At 49.5% G+C, this 17,475-nt stretch overlaps 1 protein-coding gene across 3 annotated transcripts in view; it reads left to right on the forward strand.

Moving 5' to 3' along the window:
- Positions 1–804: 804 nt before the first annotated feature.
- Positions 805–17,475, forward strand: part of COG2 (component of oligomeric golgi complex 2) — a 38,306-nt gene continuing 21,635 nt past the window's right edge. For all 3 annotated transcript variants that reach the window (XM_037060209.1, XM_037060210.1, XM_037060211.1), the window contains exons 1-7: positions 805–1,016; positions 8,102–8,263; positions 9,423–9,488; positions 11,541–11,621; positions 13,178–13,281; positions 15,989–16,097; positions 16,673–16,852. In XM_037060209.1, coding sequence (XP_036916104.1) covers positions 945–1,016; positions 8,102–8,263; positions 9,423–9,488; positions 11,541–11,621; positions 13,178–13,281; positions 15,989–16,097; positions 16,673–16,852 — 774 coding nt within the window. In that variant the 5' untranslated portion in view covers positions 805–944. The remainder of the gene's footprint in view (positions 1,017–8,101; positions 8,264–9,422; positions 9,489–11,540; positions 11,622–13,177; positions 13,282–15,988; positions 16,098–16,672; positions 16,853–17,475) is intronic.

Genomic DNA, 17,475 nt, shown 5'->3' on the forward strand with positions numbered 1-17,475 from the left:
AGCAAGGCTGCGGGAAGGAAAGACGTAGAGAGTGGAGAGTGTAAAGCGAGGTTGGCGGTTTGATTGTCAGAGTCTCGAGGAGATAAAGAGAGAAATGAATGCTCACCACTCATTAGGGTGTTCACAGCTAGAGGAAGGAACTAGGGGAGTCAGAGCAAGGAAGAAAAGAAGAAAATCCGGGAATAAAATTGGAATGGGGGAGGAGGGGGACGGAAGAAAGTGTGAGAAATTGCGAGGCGGGAGGGGACTGCACCGGGCACAAACAGCAAAATTTGTCCATTTCGGGTCTTGATTAAGAACAAATATGTGTGCACACCTATTTATCTGCTGCGTTTTGATGACACTGGTGGTGAGGCATTCCTTTAAAAGCCTGGAAGGCTCGAAGTTGTGCCCCAAAGCTGCCCGCCCTAGAAATGAGCCCAAAGTTGAGCAGGGGGCTGCCCAGCTGACCACCTTTTCTTCCCTACAGCTCCTTGGAACTGGGCCCATGGGTGGGGGTGTTACGGTCGCCCCTGGCGAGACTGAGGGCGAAGGCCCAAGTCTCCCGTAGACACCTCAGCACCCGGGCGGGCAACTATGGCAGCGCATGGGGACGGGCCAGGGGAATGAGCTGGTGATGGGCCCAAGCCTGGAAGACCCGGCTGAGACTCAAGGGCCGACATTCAGCCCTGGGTGCAGTGCCGCCCTCCGCCGCACGGGGGCAGCGCCACCTGTCGGCGCAACGACGGCGGGCCTCGCGCCCCTCTTGGCCGCGTGAGCGGAGGCCGTCCGCGGCGCCCTCGCTCATTGGCCGCGGCTCGGGCGCTGCCATGTTGGCGGAAGCGGTGGCTCCTGTGCCGTGGAAATCGGTCGTGGCTGCGGCTGCGGCTGCGGCGTCGGTGGGCGCCGTTCCCTGCTTCTTCGTTTCGCTGGGGTCTCGGCGCTGACAGGCGGCGGCCGGCGGGATGGAGCAAAGCAGGATGAACCTGCCCAAGGGGCCGGACACGCTCTGCTTCGACAAGGACGAGTTCATGAAGGTGCGCTCCCCGGAGCCGGGCCGTGGGTGGCCTGCTGTCCCTTGCCCTTTGGGGACCCTGGTCGGGCTTCTCCTGCCCTGGTGCCCTCGGCGGGGACCTCACTGCATTTCGCACGGAGTGTTTTGGCACAGGTTTGGCAGGTGCAGCCTGGAGAGAGCTCTTCAGGGACAACGTGCTTATTGAGTTAAAAGGCCTGACAGTCCTGGGCAAGGAGTTTTGAGTTCAGTGTAAAAGCCCCTGTCGTTCCCCGACCCTGTTACTGTGCCGTGCGCTCAGATTGTCGGTCCCCTCGCCAGGCAGGAGCTTGGTGACTAGTGTCTGGCACGTGGGGCTCAGGAACTATGACTGAACAAAAAGGCTCTTCTCTTAGTCTAAAGTTTTTGCCTAACGTTAACTTAAATCTTCTGGAATGAGATAGTTAAGAGAGTCGAATATTCTTACTGATTTTGGTGCATTAGGACGAAGCAAAGCATTCTCGTTTTCTGCTGCTGCCCCACTTGAACAGGTGAACTGGAAGTTGGTGTGCAGGTAATTACAGGACATGAACTCACAGACTAGAAATATAATCTGAAAACATGTTACTGATCATCAAGATGAGTCAGGTCCAGCCTTGGAAATGTCCAAGATTTGAATCAGCTGGGAGGAACTGGGAGGAACCTGGTGTATGTATTCCTCTGGGTCTGCACTTAAACAAAAGTGTGTATGTATGTTTAATTTCTAAGGCTTGCGATTTTTGACACCTCTTAGTAGCTGGGTTCAGTGTTAAACAGTTAAAGGTCTTAGACACCTAAAGTTTTGAACGCGTGAGTTTTGCTCTGTTTTTTGGTGCATTCCAGTCATAATGATCTCTCTTTTTCTAGGTTAATAACCTGTCTCATTTTGATACTTGCTTTCTGATCACATCTCCAAAACTGGTTTTAAACAAGGATTTACATCTGGGTCTCTCCGGTGTGGCCATATCATTTTTAGTGTGCGGGGCTCTCCAAGCTCAGGAGTAATGTCCTCTGGGCCTTGTGCAGGGGTGTTTCTGCCCAGCCACTGGACTTGAAGGAGGAACTGAAATGGGGTGTCTGAAAGAGAGTGCAGGGGCAACTCACTGATCCAGAAATCCCTCATCCCACCCCCCGGCTGGGAGCCGCCCTGCAGCCAGAGAGAAACTCAGGATACCTGGTGGGAGAGGATACCTGCTGGAAGAAGAAAAGGAGCCCGTGGAGGTCGGGCCCTTGTTCTGACTTCAGGGATCTTGGAGCACAGAAAACGCTTAACTTGTCCAGCCCTGGTCTTCTTCAGGCTTCCTTCGGGCCCAGCACCAGTTCCCGTTCTAACTTGCTGTCCTCACTCTAAGCTGACGCGATGCCTTTGCTAAAAGCGGGTTCAGAAAGCAGAAATCTCAGGATATGCACAGGGAGAGGGCGGACTGGGGAAGGGGCTGGAGTGCCAGTCATTTCATATTCCATGGCTGTTCTACCTCCGCCATACAATCAATTTGTAGTGCCAGTAAGTGTGCCCCCTTCCCGTGTGGGTGAGAAACGAAAGAACAGCTCTTCTGTGTGAAATGTTATTGACTTTCTGGGTGGGGCCCGGAGGTAAAGGTTAATTGCAATTTGTGTTTCCTCTGAAGAGATGTTTGTCAGTTGTAATTCTGTGGCAGAAAGGCTGGGTGGAGAGCTTGCGGTTGGGGTTATACTTCCACACTGTATCTCATTCAACACATTGTGTAATTGTGTGGGTTTTAATGCCTGTGGGGAAGTTAGGGAATAGCAGGTTTGCATTAGGAATGCTAAGATTACTTGAAATCCAGTCATTTGATTGGAAACTGTTGTCATTCGTCTGCCAAGCCTGACAGGGACCCTGGGGGGACATGATTGCAGTTGCTCATTTAACAAACAGGCATCATCAGTCACCCGCTGTGTGCCAGCCAGCAGTCTAGACACGGTGGTACAAGGATAGGTGCGGTGTGGTTTTGGCTCTGGGGTATGGTGCTAGGAGAACCCTGGGTGCCGAGAAATTGCACAGTGTGGCTGGAGTTGCAGCGTGGCCAGGAATGAGACCGGTGAGGTAGTTGGGGCAAGGGGATTGCTGGTGCTTGAGCCTTGATACAACCATGAGGGGTTTGTGCGTGGTTCACTGTGGAGTTACAGTCCAGTTTAATGCAGGAAATCGGCCACATATGTTGCATTGGAACTGACTGGCGGCAGGAGGCTACTTGAGAAGTTATCTCTGTGGTCCTGTGAGATGTGACAAGAAGCACAGGGGAGGAGACAGGTTTGTGAGCGATGCAGGCGATCCGGAGGCAGGAGCGGTAAATGGAAGAACCTCTTGGAGCTGAAGTAGTGGTGTCATCACATTGTTAGCTTTGTCAGCTCTAAGAAGGTACAAAACTCCGTAGAGGGTTGACAGTGACCTAGTAGATGAAATTGGATGTAAGATACTGGCAGTAGGAGAGAGAAAGTGGCAAGCTGAGCTCAACTAGACCCATTTACCCAAATGAGCTGTTGAAATCCTAGCCTTCCCCTTCCATCTCGGCATGTGACTTCGTCTCCCATTTTACAGAAAAAAGCAGAGGCCATCAGATGGGAACTCCTTCACCTGTGGACACCAGTGCCGTTCTTGTGTTTATGCCCTTCCTCTTTCTCCTCCTCAGCTGGTGGGCAGGGCCCTTCCTCCTCCCCCGGGCGACTCTTCCACCTGGGCTTGGAGCCCGTGGCCCTGCTCTGTGCTCACTCCCACGGGCTCTCCAACACACTCCTGTTTTAGTCTCTTCCGCTCGGTCCTCCTGCCTCCCATTACTGCCCTGTTGCTGTCTCTTCAGTGTCACCGCCAAAGGCTCAGAGCTCTCCCTGCCCTCTCACCTGTCACTTGTAAACGCATTCCATTCTGTCTTCTGGCCCCACCATTCCACTAAGCAGTTCTCACCAAAACTGACAGACCTTCTCTCTCCCCCCGCTGACCTCGCAGCAGACCAGACGCTCACCGCAGAGCTCTCTGGTTCTCTCCTTACCGCTCTAGTCTTCGTCTCGTGTGCATAGCCGTTCTCCTCTTTGAAGCTATCAGTTGGACTGTTATGGGCTCAGTCACATGTCCTCTCCTTTCCCTGGGGATTCCTGCAGCTTCAGTGACCACCTATAGGCAGGTGTCACAGAGTCATATCCCCAGCCCAAAGGTCTCCTGAGCGCCAACCCACATATGGAACTTCTCCTTAACGTCTCTTCTTGGAAAGCTCTGTGCCACTCATGTTCAGACTCATGTCCAGAACTGAACCCATGAGCACTCCCCACGCAGCCCCCAGACTCGCCCTCTGGGGTTCCCCATTTCAGTGGCTGCTCCCCTATCTGTCCAGCTGTGAGTCAGAAAACCCGGAGTCCGGTCCTCTCCTCATCACCTCTCCCAAATCCAGTCTACTACCAAGCCCTTGGATTTCGCTTGCTAAACGTCGTGGGTCCATCTGCTTCTCTCCATCTCCCCTTTTCCTGCTGTTCTTCTGTTGTGACTTCTCAACTAGTCTCCTGGCATCTGCGTGCCGTTTTCCGGCCCACGGTCTACATTGCGACAGTGTGCTCATTGACAGTGTGCTCATTTCAGAATGCACGTCCGGAGCAGTGACGGGGCTCCTCAGTTCGCCTGGTCATGGGAGACTTTCCGAAATGCTTGACAGTGTTTCCCAGCAGTGCTTTCCGCCATGGGTAGTTCTCATCGGTGAACAGTCTGCTTCTGTGCTGAGCCCAGACCTGCCTCCGTTGAACTTCTTCTGCTCGTCTGTTCCCGTCCTGAACCTCCCTCGCTTAGCAGCTTGGATGGCAGTGGGGTAGGCGTGTGGTGCCTGTGATGGAAAGAGGAATGGGAAACCCTCCTTGCGGTGCCGATAAGCATCTACAATATGTTAAGAACTGGTAGAAGCCCAGGGAGCCATCGAGGTTCCTCCCCCTTCGAGTTGGCTGAACCATGAATGTTGAAACAGGAGGTGTGTCCCGTGGCGCCCCTGCGCCCTCGGAGCGTGTTTTGTAATGGACAGATGAAAAGGGGAGAAGGAGCAGTTGTTCAGACCATGCTGTGTGGGTGGGACAGCAGTGGCCTGGAGCTGGGACCCCCCAGTGTCAGCTCTGCTTGCTGCTCACCAGGGTGGGACTTTGGCTCCCTGTGGGCTCCAGTTTCCTTGTTGGCATAGCACGGTGGCACGGATCCAGGTAATATTTGTAGTCTCTTGCAGCTCTTGCCATTTTATGTTTCTGTGGTAAATGACCCCGGGCAGTGTTTCTGGTTTGCAGATAAGGAAATTGAGGCCCAGAGATGTGGTGGCTTTCCCCACAGTCACACAACCGGTTGGGACAACCTTATCGCCTGGCTCCCAGGCTTCAGTCCCGGGAAAATCGGGTACCACTGGGCTTTCCAGAGGCCGCAGCAGCAGGGAGCTCTGGGAGATGGGACGGTTAGAATAGCATCCCAAATAGCCCATGAGATGGCCCGTTTTAAAAGTGGGTTTGATTTTTTATTGTTAAGAATTCTTTGTACATTTTGGATCCAAGTCCTTTATCATGTATGTGTTGTACAGACGTTTTCTCTGTGACTGGTCTTTTCATTCCCTTGACAGTGGGTTCTGCAGAGAGGTTTTTAATTTTAGCGAAATCCAAGTCATCGATTTTTTCTTTCGTGGTGCATACTTTTGGTGTTGTATCTAAATGGTCATTGCCAAGTCCAAGGGCATCTAGATTTCTCCTCTTATCTTCCAGAAGTTTTCCGTTTTGCATGTAAGTCTATTTTGAGTTGATTTTTTAGATCTGTCGGTGTCTTTGTTCATTTTTCGTGTGTGGATGGCCCCTCGCTCAGCACCGTGTGTTGAAGACTTTGATGTCGTCGTGTTTGTGTGGCTGTCTTCTGTCCTGTGATGTGTCTCTTTTTGCCAGCACCATCCCGTCTCTACTCAGTGTAACTGTAGGTGGCTCCCTATTTGTTTCTTATTAATACACAATTCCCATAAATCATAAATTCCCTGTTACACGTCATTGGGTTTCAGTGTAGTTACGGTGCTGGGCACCCACCACCGCTGTCTGATTCCGGAACGTTTCATCTGCTCAGAGAGAAGCCTGGCGCCTGCTCGGTCTGGCTCTTCCCGCTCCCCGTCCCCCGGCGACTAATGCACTTTCTGTCCTTACAGACTTGCCTCTTCTGGGCCATCTCGTATCAGTGGGATCATTCAGTGCGTGGCCGTGTGTCTGTCTGTCTTCACTTGGCGCGGTGTTTGCACAGTTCCTCCAGCTTGTAGCCGTGTTTTACTCCTTGTTATGGCTGAACAATATTCCACCGTGTGTGGGCATACACACTTTGTTTATCCATTCATCAGTGGATGTGTGTTTCAGGGTTTTTCAGGTTTTGTGGGGTTTTTTTGTTTTGTTTTTTTCTGTTATGCATAATTGCTGTTAGGAACATTTCCTATACACGCTTGTGTATGAACTCCCGTTTTTGGTTCTCTCAGGTGTGGCGTTGCTGGGTAATTTTCTGATTGATTTTTAAGGAACTGCCAAACTGTTTTGCACCTTGGCTGTGCCATGCAGGCGACGGTTCCAGTTTCTCTTCACCAACACGTATTTTTTGTTCTTTTTCCTCACTGTATCGCGGCCGTGTTGGTGGGTGCGAAGTGGTGTTTCACTGTGGTTCCCTTCCCATTTCCCTGCTGGTCAGGGATGCTCAGCGTCCTTCACACAGGCCTGTTGGCCACGGGTGCGTTTTCCTTGGCCAATTGTCTGTTCCGGTCCTTTACTCATGTTTTAATGGGGTGTTTTGTCTCTTTATGGTTGAGTCATAGTTCTTTGTGTACTCTGGATACCAGATTCTCGTCAGATACACAATGTGCAAATATTTTCTCTCATTGAATGGTTGTTTTTCACTTCCTTAACGTGTTCTTGATTCACAAAAATTTTTATTTTGATCATACTCAACTTATGTATTGTTTCCCATGCTTTTTGGTGTCCTTTCTGAGAAATCATTGCCTAACCCAAGGTCACACCGATTTCCACCTCTGCTTTCATCTGGAAGCCTGACAGGTCCAGCTCTTCCGTGTGAGCCACGGTCCATGTTGAGTTACGTTTTTGTATGTGGCGTGAGGTTGGTGTCCAGACTCGTCCCTTTGCACGCAGGTACTTGTCCCAGCAGCACCATTTGCTGAAGAGACTGAATCTCAGCATTTGTGACAACAGGGGTGGCCCTTGAGGCCGTCATGCTCAGTGTAACAAGTCAGAGACGGACGGACACCTGTGACCTCAGTTGTATGTGGGTCTAAAAAGCGCCTCCAGAACCACGCGTGTCGGTGCAGAGAACAGGTTGGGGTTGGTGGCGGGTGGGGAGAAATGGGTTCAGGGCTTCGAATCTTCATAAGGTAAATAAGTCCAGGGGCCGTGGGGACAGCTCGGTGACAGTAATGCTGTGTTGTGTGGTCAAAGGTTTCTAAGGGAGCAAATTAAGATCTCGTCCCAAGAAAGAATTTCTGCATGGCGTGAGTGTTCACGACTTACCCGGCATACACAAACACTGAATCGTTATGCTGTGCACCTGAGCCAGTGTGATGATGTGTGTCAGTTATATCTCAATTTTAAAAGGTAATTCATATTTTAAAGAGAGAGACCAAAAAAGAAATCTGGCAGGGTGTGAATCACCATATTAAATAGTTAAAAAAATAGCATTTAACTGCAGAATATCCAAAGTGTGGGTGATTTTTTTAATCTGTTATACAGTTACTTCTTTCCAAGTTTTAGGTTGGACATTTGTTACTTTTAAAATTAAGGGGGACAGCTGTTTCTATTCTGAGAAGAGCCCATTTACACTGTCTAATTAAAAAGTAAAATAAAATCCCGTGTGAGATTTAGGCATCAGGGGAGAATGCTTTGGGCCGGGCCCCCCGCCCTGGCACCTTTGGAAGGTCCGCGGGACCCCGTGCCGCCCTGTGCACGCCGAGCGCTTTCCCTGTGGCCGCACAGCGTGTGAGTGTGGGGAATACGCGGGCGGCGTTCCCCGCCGGCGCTTCCTCTGACTTTGCTCTTACACACCAAGTGTATCGTTGCAGCAATTTTTGGCTTTCCCGGTCTTATTTTCAGGACGACTTCGACGTCGATCACTTCGTTTCCGACTGCCGGAAGCGTGTCCAGCTGGAGGAGCTGCGAGATGACCTGGAGCTCTACTACAAGCTGCTCAAGACGGCCATGGTGGAGCTCATCAACAAGGACTATGCGGACTTTGTCAACCTCTCCACGAACCTGGTAACCTCACATCCGCACTCCCTGCCGGTCGCTGTGTGTGCGCCCACACCTCCCTCCGCAGCTCAGGGGTGTTCTTTAGAGTGCTCTTTCCAGAGCCTTCCAGTTGACATTTCCCCTCAGAGAACTAAAGAGATGGCTCATTTCATTCATTAACGAAAGAACTAAGCTTTCTCGGGATACATTTTGGGTTTTTCTCATTTAAGACTCTTTTAGCTTATTTTTAAATTAGTTATTAAGGAAAGCTGTATGTATATATAGTTACATGTAAGCTATATACATACATAGAAATATGAAAATAAAGGACAGCAATACTATCAAAATACTTGTTTTTGCTGGTTGCCAAGTGATTGCCATGGCATCTCACTGGCTGAGACTGATCTGCAAGAGTTAGCATCAGATCCATTCTGAAGGGAGTATGTCGTTTGCTGTCAGGCAGTGTGCTGGCTAGAGCCCGGGTCAGGGGCCTTGGCCGCCGTGGCTCTGTAGGGGGCTGGGTTTTACAAAGACCTGAGAGTGGTTTGTGATGAACCTGTGAGGAGTTTATAAAAGTCGCTCAGAAACGCTTACGTTTTAATACTTGCAAAACAGTTGTCTTGTTCATATTTTATTTTGTTTTTAAATCTGTTTGTTTAAAGAAGTACAGAAAGTTCTCATCTCCATGGGAATTTCAGGAAGCATTAAAATTAATGAGCCATATTTGTTTTGGGAAATCTACCACTAAGATAAATGTGATAGATGTGAATTGAAAACTCAAAATATTTTATATCCCATTTATTTAATTTGGATTTTTCTCAAAGGTTGTAATCATGTTTAGAGGAAATGGAGCCCGTCTGTCAGACTTTTACATCAACTGGTGTTCACTTCCTGTTAAATTTTTTTCAAATTATTTGAAATTTCATCCAAAGGCAAACTGTGCCTAAGGAAGCTTTCACTTATTATGACTTCTCTTCTTTTATTATTTCATGTTTAGCAGCAGGTTTTTTCGTACTCTAGGAGCAATATTGATGGCAAAATAGCCTGTGTTATCTAGCCAGGTGCATACCAGTGTGTGGTTACGCAGAAGAAAAACCTACAGCTGGTGCTGATTTGGTCACTGAGCAGATGTGTTGCTGTCACTGCTGGCCCTGACGTGTTTGTGCCAACGTGGTTTTGCCCGTAGGTTGGCATGGACAAAGCCCTCAACCAGCTCTCCGTGCCTCTGGGACAGCTGCGGGAAGAAGTTCTAGTAAGTGTCCCATCCAGCGTGCTGTGCCCATGTGCCTTCTCCAGGAATGCTGCCCCCCACCGCCCCCCGTGTCTGGTAGGCGGGCGTGGCTCGGTGGTCCGTGACTAGCGAGCACCTTCAGAGAAGGTAGAGATGATTCTCGCTTTTTGCTTGTGATGTCAAAAACCTGTTCGGTTTGGCGATGACAGATTCTCAGAGTAGACAGCTTTGAAGTGTCAGGGTAGAACAAGAAGGCTCTTTCAGAATCCAGCCTGTGAGCACTACCTCACTCGTGTGTGAGTAAGTAGTCTCCAACTTACGAGTGGCTTATGTTTTTAAAATTTGTAGTACTTTTACAAGTACTCTCCCAGTCGGTGTTTTACATGTGGAAATGCCTCCAGACTGGTCTCCAGAAGCTGTTCACCACTTAGTCTAACTGAAGGGTAATGTCAGTACAGTGCGTACTTAGTAAAAGTCACATTTTATTGCTCCTCTGAGAAAGCCTCTGCCGGGGGAATAGGGCCTCCCACCCCCCTGGCCTCTAAGTCCCTGGGCACAGGGACTGCGTCAGCAGGAAGGGTGGAGGGGACTTTGGGCGTCCCTTCCAGCAGAGAGCTGTGCCGCCTTGTCCTGTCCCGACCCTCCTCCTACCGCCCCCCCGCCCCGCCCCCCCCCCCCACACTGAGCCCCTCAGGCAGAACCGAAGAAGCACATAGTAACAGCCATCGTGCTGAGAAGTTCCCAGGAGGGGCAGGCAGGAAAGAACTCAGACAGGGATGTTTCCAGAGCTGCACCTGGAAGCAGCAAGTATTCTGGAATGTTCAGATCTTGTTTGGATTTTGCAAAAGCTCCTTAAATACTTTTCCCTGGAATGGACATGGTGTTACCGGATTCCACATCTGCCCCTTCGTGGCTCTCCTGCTGCCGTCTTTGTGGTGCCCCGGCCTCCTGGCTGTGCAGCCTCTGCTAACCTCGGACTCCTCCCTGAGCACTGTCCCCACGGCAGATCTGCTCAGACCTGGTGGGCAGATCCACTCGGACCTGGTGGGCTGCTGCTCTCTCACGTGCAGGCCCCGCCCCGCCTCTCTTTGTCGCCTCCTGCCTGTCTCCCCGTCAGCCACGGACTCCCCCGCCCACCCCAGCCCTCTTCAAGCTCACCTCCTGAACCGGCCAGGGGAGCCTGCGGTCACTGAGGGGTGCGTTCTGTCCTGTTTGTCATTGTGTCCTCGCTGGCTGCCCCAACAGCCAGTGGTTAGTGGGTATTTCAGAATGTTCAGTGAACGAATGAACCACCTTTCGACAGAGTTTTTGTGATTTGTCCAGTTCATTCTCATTATTTGTCTTACCTTTATCTTAGACCTAATTCCTAGTTATCTCGTACTTGGCTAAGTTAATTGGCTCCTGGACATATTTCTCCACCTACCACCTGTCCCTTTTCCTAGTCAGTCTCTTTCCTCTTCCCAATATTCCCCAAACAGCATTACGTCGTGCTCCATTAGCACTCAGAAATTCGCTAGTTCTCCAAAAATGTATGGAATCTGTCTAGATACCTCATTTTGTCTAAGTGAAGTCCTCCTAAATAATTCCCTTATTTTCTACCGCTCTCCACAGTGAGGCCGACCGCGCCCCCAGGTGTCGTCCTCATCACCGTGAACATGTCATACTTGGTTATGTCTTTCTACCTTTTGTCTCCCGATAGTCTCCTCTCCACCCGAGTCAGCCTGCACACGTGCTAGAATCGAACTCCAGCCCCATCCCCACTGCCACGCCCTCCTGGACTCAGACCCAGACACAGCCCCTCCTTCCTCTACCCTGACCCTCTGAGGCTCTCGGTGCATGCGCACTGTTATTTTTTCGGCCATTACCCTGTGTGGCCTTGGCTTTATATGTCACTATGCCCCAAAATCAACAGCAGTTGTGTCTGAGCCCTTGTATTTTTATCAGTCTCTGTATAATACTTGCCTGCAGATACTGGAATTGAATTAAATACATGAATGCATTTCTGAAGAACTGAACTGAATGTGTGAATTTCATAATGTTACCAAACATTTTCACACTTTCTCTATTTTTTAGAGTCTCCGGTCGTCTATCAGTGAAGGAATCCGAGCAGTAGATGAACAGGTGTCTAAACAAGAGGACATCCGGGAGAAAAAGGTACAGTGAAGTGTCGTGCCATTGAAGCAAACACCCGTGGTGGCCCCTCGGAGTTAAGGCCCTTCCTCGCATGTGACTGGTTTGCCTCTCCGGTCCGTTTGCCGAAAGGAGATGGGAGAGGAGACAATGGTGTCGCTCGCCCCTTGAGGGGTTAGGAGCTGAGCCAGGTTAGTGAGGGCGGGGCCCGAGCCTTGGCCCAGGTCTCCTGGCTCCTGGGAAGCTCACACAGAGGCGTAGTAAAGTAATGAATTCTTTTAAGGACGACAGATTCTATAGCATTCTCATGCTGTAATTCATTTGCTATAGCATTAACATTTTTAAAGAAAGCTGTAGGTTTCGCAGGCTGCGTGCCTGTGCATGTTTTTCATTACTATGAAATTTTGTCCCCGGAGTTCTTTGACAGTTATATTGCATTGCATTGCATTGCATTATAATGTTGTGGTATGTATTTAAAATGGTGAGGCAGAATTTCAGAGGTACCCAAGGGGACGTAGATGGAAACACCTCACTTTTTCCCTAACGAGAAGGAGCAGTGACTGACATCAGCGAGGCAGCTTGCCGTTGCAGAGGCCCACGCATGACCAGCACCCCTGTACAGAAGGCACCCCCACTTCAGAGGCTAGGGAGGGAGTGGGCTCTCTGAGCGCGCCTTTCGGTGTTGTGCCCCAGGTTCCTTGCGGCAGAATGCCACTGTGTCGTGCTCTGGTTCTGCGCTGTCTGTCTCTTCTTCGGTTTCCTTCCTGTAAATAACCCTCTCCATGCCCTGCCTTTACTTTCTAGTGGCCTGTGTTTTCATTTTAGTTTCTGATGTATTTATCATCGTAATGATACAGTGGTGGAGTTGGAGTTAGGATTCAAGACTTCTGACTCTGGTCTGGAGCTCTTGGTGTTTTCTAAATTTACTTGTTAACATTTTTTTATTGTTATTCAAGGAGAAAAGCCTGTTATAGAGACCTTCTGTTTAAGTATGTTTAGGTATCCTCTTTAGGCATCCTCTAAGCTTTGGTCTAAAGATTTCAAGAAGGAAATGCATTCTGGGAAAGGTTATCAGCTTCTTGAGAGCAGTGAATTCTTATTGTTTCGTTCACTCAGGTCCCCACTTTCGAGAAGAATTCCTGTTCAAAATAGGTGGTCAGCAACTGTTTGTTATATGAATGACTTGTATCTTTTTGTCCTTTTAAGAATGAGAGTTTTTGTAATGTTCCTCAACCTCTTTGATAGTATTTGTGGTGTAATCGTGTATTTAATGAATTACACATTGAGACATGATAAATGTAGAGAGGTTCATTTAAGATAGGAAGAAGAAGAAGGAATAAGTACAGAATATGAGAGTAAAAAGTCCAGTTTCTTTTTATAAACTTGCGATAGAATATCGAATGCACTTGTGGTAGAAAGCTGAAATGAAGATCTACGTTCTTGGAAATTCAGTGTTGTATATTCAGCGTGCTCCAAATGTTCTGAGCTGACTTTTGGGTTTGTGTTTTCCTGCATTTAGCTTGGGGAAATCAGATAATTAAGATTAAACATCATAACATTTTTTTGCTTAATATTTATAGATGTGTGTGTTGAGACTTATACAAGTTATTCGATCAGTTGAGAAAATTGAAAAGATCTTAAATTCTCAAAGTTCCAAAGAAACATCTGCATTGGAAGAACGCAGGTAAGTTGTTGGTTTGTGGTTTTTTTTTTTTACTAAATAGCACACAGATTAATACCTTACACTTAGGCTATTTTCTTTCTTTTTTTAAAAGTTAGAACTCATTTCTGAAAAAGATGACAATCCAAGTCATTGGCTGAAGTGTCTTTGAATGTTGCCCAGGAAAAGTCGAGCGCACTCAGTGGTGACATTGTAGTACGTCGTTATGAACCTTTGGGGTTCTAGGCCGCAGCTCCGACCTCTCAGGGAGGCAGAAGCTGTCGGAGGCCATTCTTGTCTGTGGCATTGTCCGACCCAAGGTCTGGCAGCATCCTCGTTGATCTTCAAGGTGTGCAGTAGCTTTCGGCTTTCTCTGATGCTTTTTTAGACATGCCCAGAGTATTACTGTTGGTGTCCCTGGACCAGCACTGTGTCATTAGGAAGCAGTGTGGGACACACCTAGTTGAAATTTGTAATCAGGAAAGAAAAAGCTTATGAAATGGGAAAAAGGTGACCATTTCCTTGGTCGCAGTGTGACTGACTGTCTTACCACCTTCCTGGCCCGAGTTTCGAGTCCACCTGGTAGGTGAGTAACTGGGAAGTGAGCTGAGTGGGTCGCGGTGGCCGCAGTGGGACGAGCCACGGCCCCATGGGCGGAGCACGGGCTTCTGCTGTCCTGCCAGCCGGGCAGCCCGAGTCAGGGCCCTTCCCCGTCTCACCTGTGACTCAGGCTCGTGGCAACCCCACGCACAGGCTTGTCCGACAGTCACTGACATTCTGTCAGCCAGCCCCTGGCATACGCTGAGTAGTAGCCTTCTCACGTGTCTCAGTCCAGTCGAACATGAGCCTTACTGAAGGTTGCAGCGACAGCACTGGCGTTCTTTGTGTTAGTAACATCAGCCTAAGTGACATTGGCTTGTCTGCCGCGGAACCAACTGCACCCAAGTTGGATACTGTAGGTCAAAGTCTTCGCCGTGCTCTAAAGGCGTGTCGGGTTTCTTCTCCAAATTTGAGGCTTGGAACAACATACTCCATACCCTTGTTACGTAGATTTAGAGACGAGGCATCTGAAAGGGAAGCGAGTCTCGTGTCTTGGGTCTCTGCTTCCCTTCACTACCAAGCTGTATACCAGAGTGGTCGGTACTTGCCACACTTGTGCCTTGACCCCCGCGTGTGCCCCTGCGCTCCCGTCCCCTGGTCTGCACTTGTCAGTCACCACCGGAGTCCGTTCCCACCAGCCCAGGGTGTCTGCAGGCCTTGCTTCCCCGCCCCCCGTCGCACTGACAGCTCCTCGCAGCCGTGTCCTCCCTCCGCATCACAGGGCCTGCCTCCCCATCTTCGGCCCATCTCTGCCTTCCGACCCCGTCCCTCTGATAGAGACCTCGGTGATTCCCACTCTCCAACACCATGGCTTCGCAGTGTTCCATCTCGCACACAGCAGACATCGCGTTGTTTCTGGCTCAGAACCGCCTTTGAGGGCCTTTTCTTTGATTCCGGCCCACAGCTCAGAGCTGCAGAGAGGGAACTCGGGTCAGTGTGAGTGAGTAGTACATACATCGTGCCTGGTAGGCCATGGAATGTTCAGATAATCCAAAACTAATAAATCCACATCAGGTCACTCGGGAACAGGTTAGGAATGGACCTTTTGTGTTGGTCCTGCTGAGCAGTTCCTGTGCCTCCAAACTGGTCTGGGTGCGGCCAGGCTCACGTGGCATTTCGAGTTTCCTTACCCTGCGCGCTTCTTCCCCCATCAGTCACGATCAGGTACAGGCTGCCTCTGAAAAGCCCAGCGGGTACTTCAGTGCCTTGCTGTTTTCCATCTTTTGCTATTTCACTTCCTTTTGAGTGGTAGTGAGGCTTTATAATGTGTTTTAGCAGAAAGAAGGGCATTTATTAAACTTCGCAGAAGATACACAGTGAATGTGTCCTCACTGGGACATGACATAAACTGCTCTCAGCCCTTGGCTGGTGTAGCTCAGTGGATTGAGCACGGGCCTGTGAAGCATGCGGTCACCGGTTCGATTCCCAGTCAAGGCACATGCCTGGGTTGTAGGCCAGGTCCTCAGTAGGGGACACGTGAGAGGCAACCACAACTGATGTTTCTTTCTCCTTCCTGTCCCCTTTCTCTAAAAATAAATAAGTAAAATATTTTTTAAAAAAATTTAAAAAATTGCTCTCAGCCATTTGTTAAATGTCAATTTAAAGGAACCTGTCTTGAGATATTTCATTTAGTACTGCCAGAGGGCCAGTTGTGTTTTCTGGAGGAGACAACAGTATTTGATATTTGAGAGGTATCCGAGATATTTGAGAAAAGGTGTGAATAATGGGGCAGGCCAGGAGGAGAGAAGGAGGTGGTAGGTAAACAGGCCATGTGGGAGAGCCTGGAGAAGGCGGTGGGAATGGGTGGTCGCACCCTTACTGACCTCGTCCAGCTCCTGCTCTCTGTCCGGGCCCCTGGGCCAGCAGCCAGGCAGCGTCGGTGGCCTGGGGACTTCCCCACTGCATTCGCACTGGGCTGTGCGGACGGCTTGTGGTGAGAGTTGACGGCACGGAGGGTGCCTCGGCCTTCCCCGGGTGTCAGGCAGGGCGTGGAAACACTCTGGAGAACGTTGTAATAGTGGGTGTGCACACGACACCATTGCTCATCGTATGGTGTGTTCTCCTGGAAACAATACACTTCCTGGAAATTAATACACTTCAGGAATTAAATTTCTGTCACTGTCTCTGCTAGCCCACTTCTGACGGGACAGATTTTGGAGAGAATTGCTACAGAATTTAACCAGTTACAGTTTCATGCTGTTCAGAGCAAAGGCATGCCTCTTCTGGACAAAGTAAGACCAGTAAGTGTTGTTTTAAATTTTCATAATCTGGTATTTAGGAATTTGCTAAATAATTTTGGTTTAACCCAGTAATGCTCCAGGTAATTGTTGGTCTACAAGATTTTGAAGCTAGCTTTGAATGCTTGCATTTAGTTTTTGTGTTTTGGACCCTTGCTTCCTACACGTCATGTGTTCCAGATTTTGTGTAAAGACACGGGCATATTCTCTGAATTATAAGAGTAAAATTAACTCTGAATTTCAGGTAACTCGACACATTATGTGATGGAGTCAGAGTTAATTTCTCCCCAACTCTTAACCGGGCTTTAAAGTCATATATTTGTCAGGTTTACTCTGTAGCTTAGGAGGAAAATAACTTCTTTTCTAGTTCTGTAATTCTGTCTAAATTCTCTTTGAGGATGCAAAGGCTTATTAAGAGATTGTGGGGAGGAGGGGAACTTCATTGTTATTCTTCAAGAAATATCAGTACTTTACTTTTACATGTATTTTCTTCTATTAGAATGAAGGATCTGTTGTGTACGTATTTGAGTCTTTAGGAGCCGGTCCAATCAGGGCTTTTCCTTGTCTTTCCCGCGCAGCGCATCGCCGGCATCACGGCCATGCTGCAGCAGTCCCTGGAGGGCCTCCTGCTGGAGGGCCTCCGGACCTCCGACGTGGACATCATACGGCACTGCTTACGGACCTACGCCACCATCGACAAGACCCGGGACGCAGAGGCTCTGGTCGGCCAAGTGCTGGTGAAACCATACGTGGATCAGGTCTGTGCCTGTCAGACCCCGTCCCACAAACACCCTCTGGAGCGTCGGGCTGTCTCCAGCACCACGCTGAGTGTTGGGGGCTGACCAGAGTCCTTCCTGTAAAGAGGCCTGCATGCACTGCAGTGTTAGCTGTAAGAGGGAGGGCCGCGGTCGGTGGCCATCAGCATGCCGGCAGTCAGGCTTGCTCTTGTCTTTTTGAATGATGCCGCAGCCCGGAGACTGTCTTCATTTAGAGGGTGGAGTCTGGCCTGGAAAGGAGGTGTGTATGAAAACATTTTGGGGTCAGTTTTATGGTTTGTAAATCACACTTCGATGAAGTTGTTAAAAAGCCTTTTTAACTACTGGTCTTATGGATAGAGTAGAACACGCAGCAGATGGCAGTGCTGCCGTGCACATGCGTGGTAGGGGAGGGCCCAGAGAAGTCTGTGGGTGCGGAAACTGGGTTTGGGCCCAAGTCTTCGAAACTACGGAGGAGTTGGCCGGGCCAGAAAGGTGGAAGGGAGGGAGTATTCAGAGATAAAGGGCTGTTACAGGCAAGTTGCAGAGTAAGATTAATCCAGACCTTGGCCATGCAGTGTCCCTCCCCTGTTAGGATACAGTGAAGATGTTGGAAGTAAGTACAT

Source organism: Sturnira hondurensis, unplaced genomic scaffold (assembly GCF_014824575.4).
Source record: "Sturnira hondurensis isolate 20B ecotype Veracruz unplaced genomic scaffold, ASM1482457v3 Scaffold0011512, whole genome shotgun sequence".
Lineage (NCBI taxonomy): Eukaryota > Metazoa > Chordata > Mammalia > Chiroptera > Phyllostomidae > Sturnira > Sturnira hondurensis.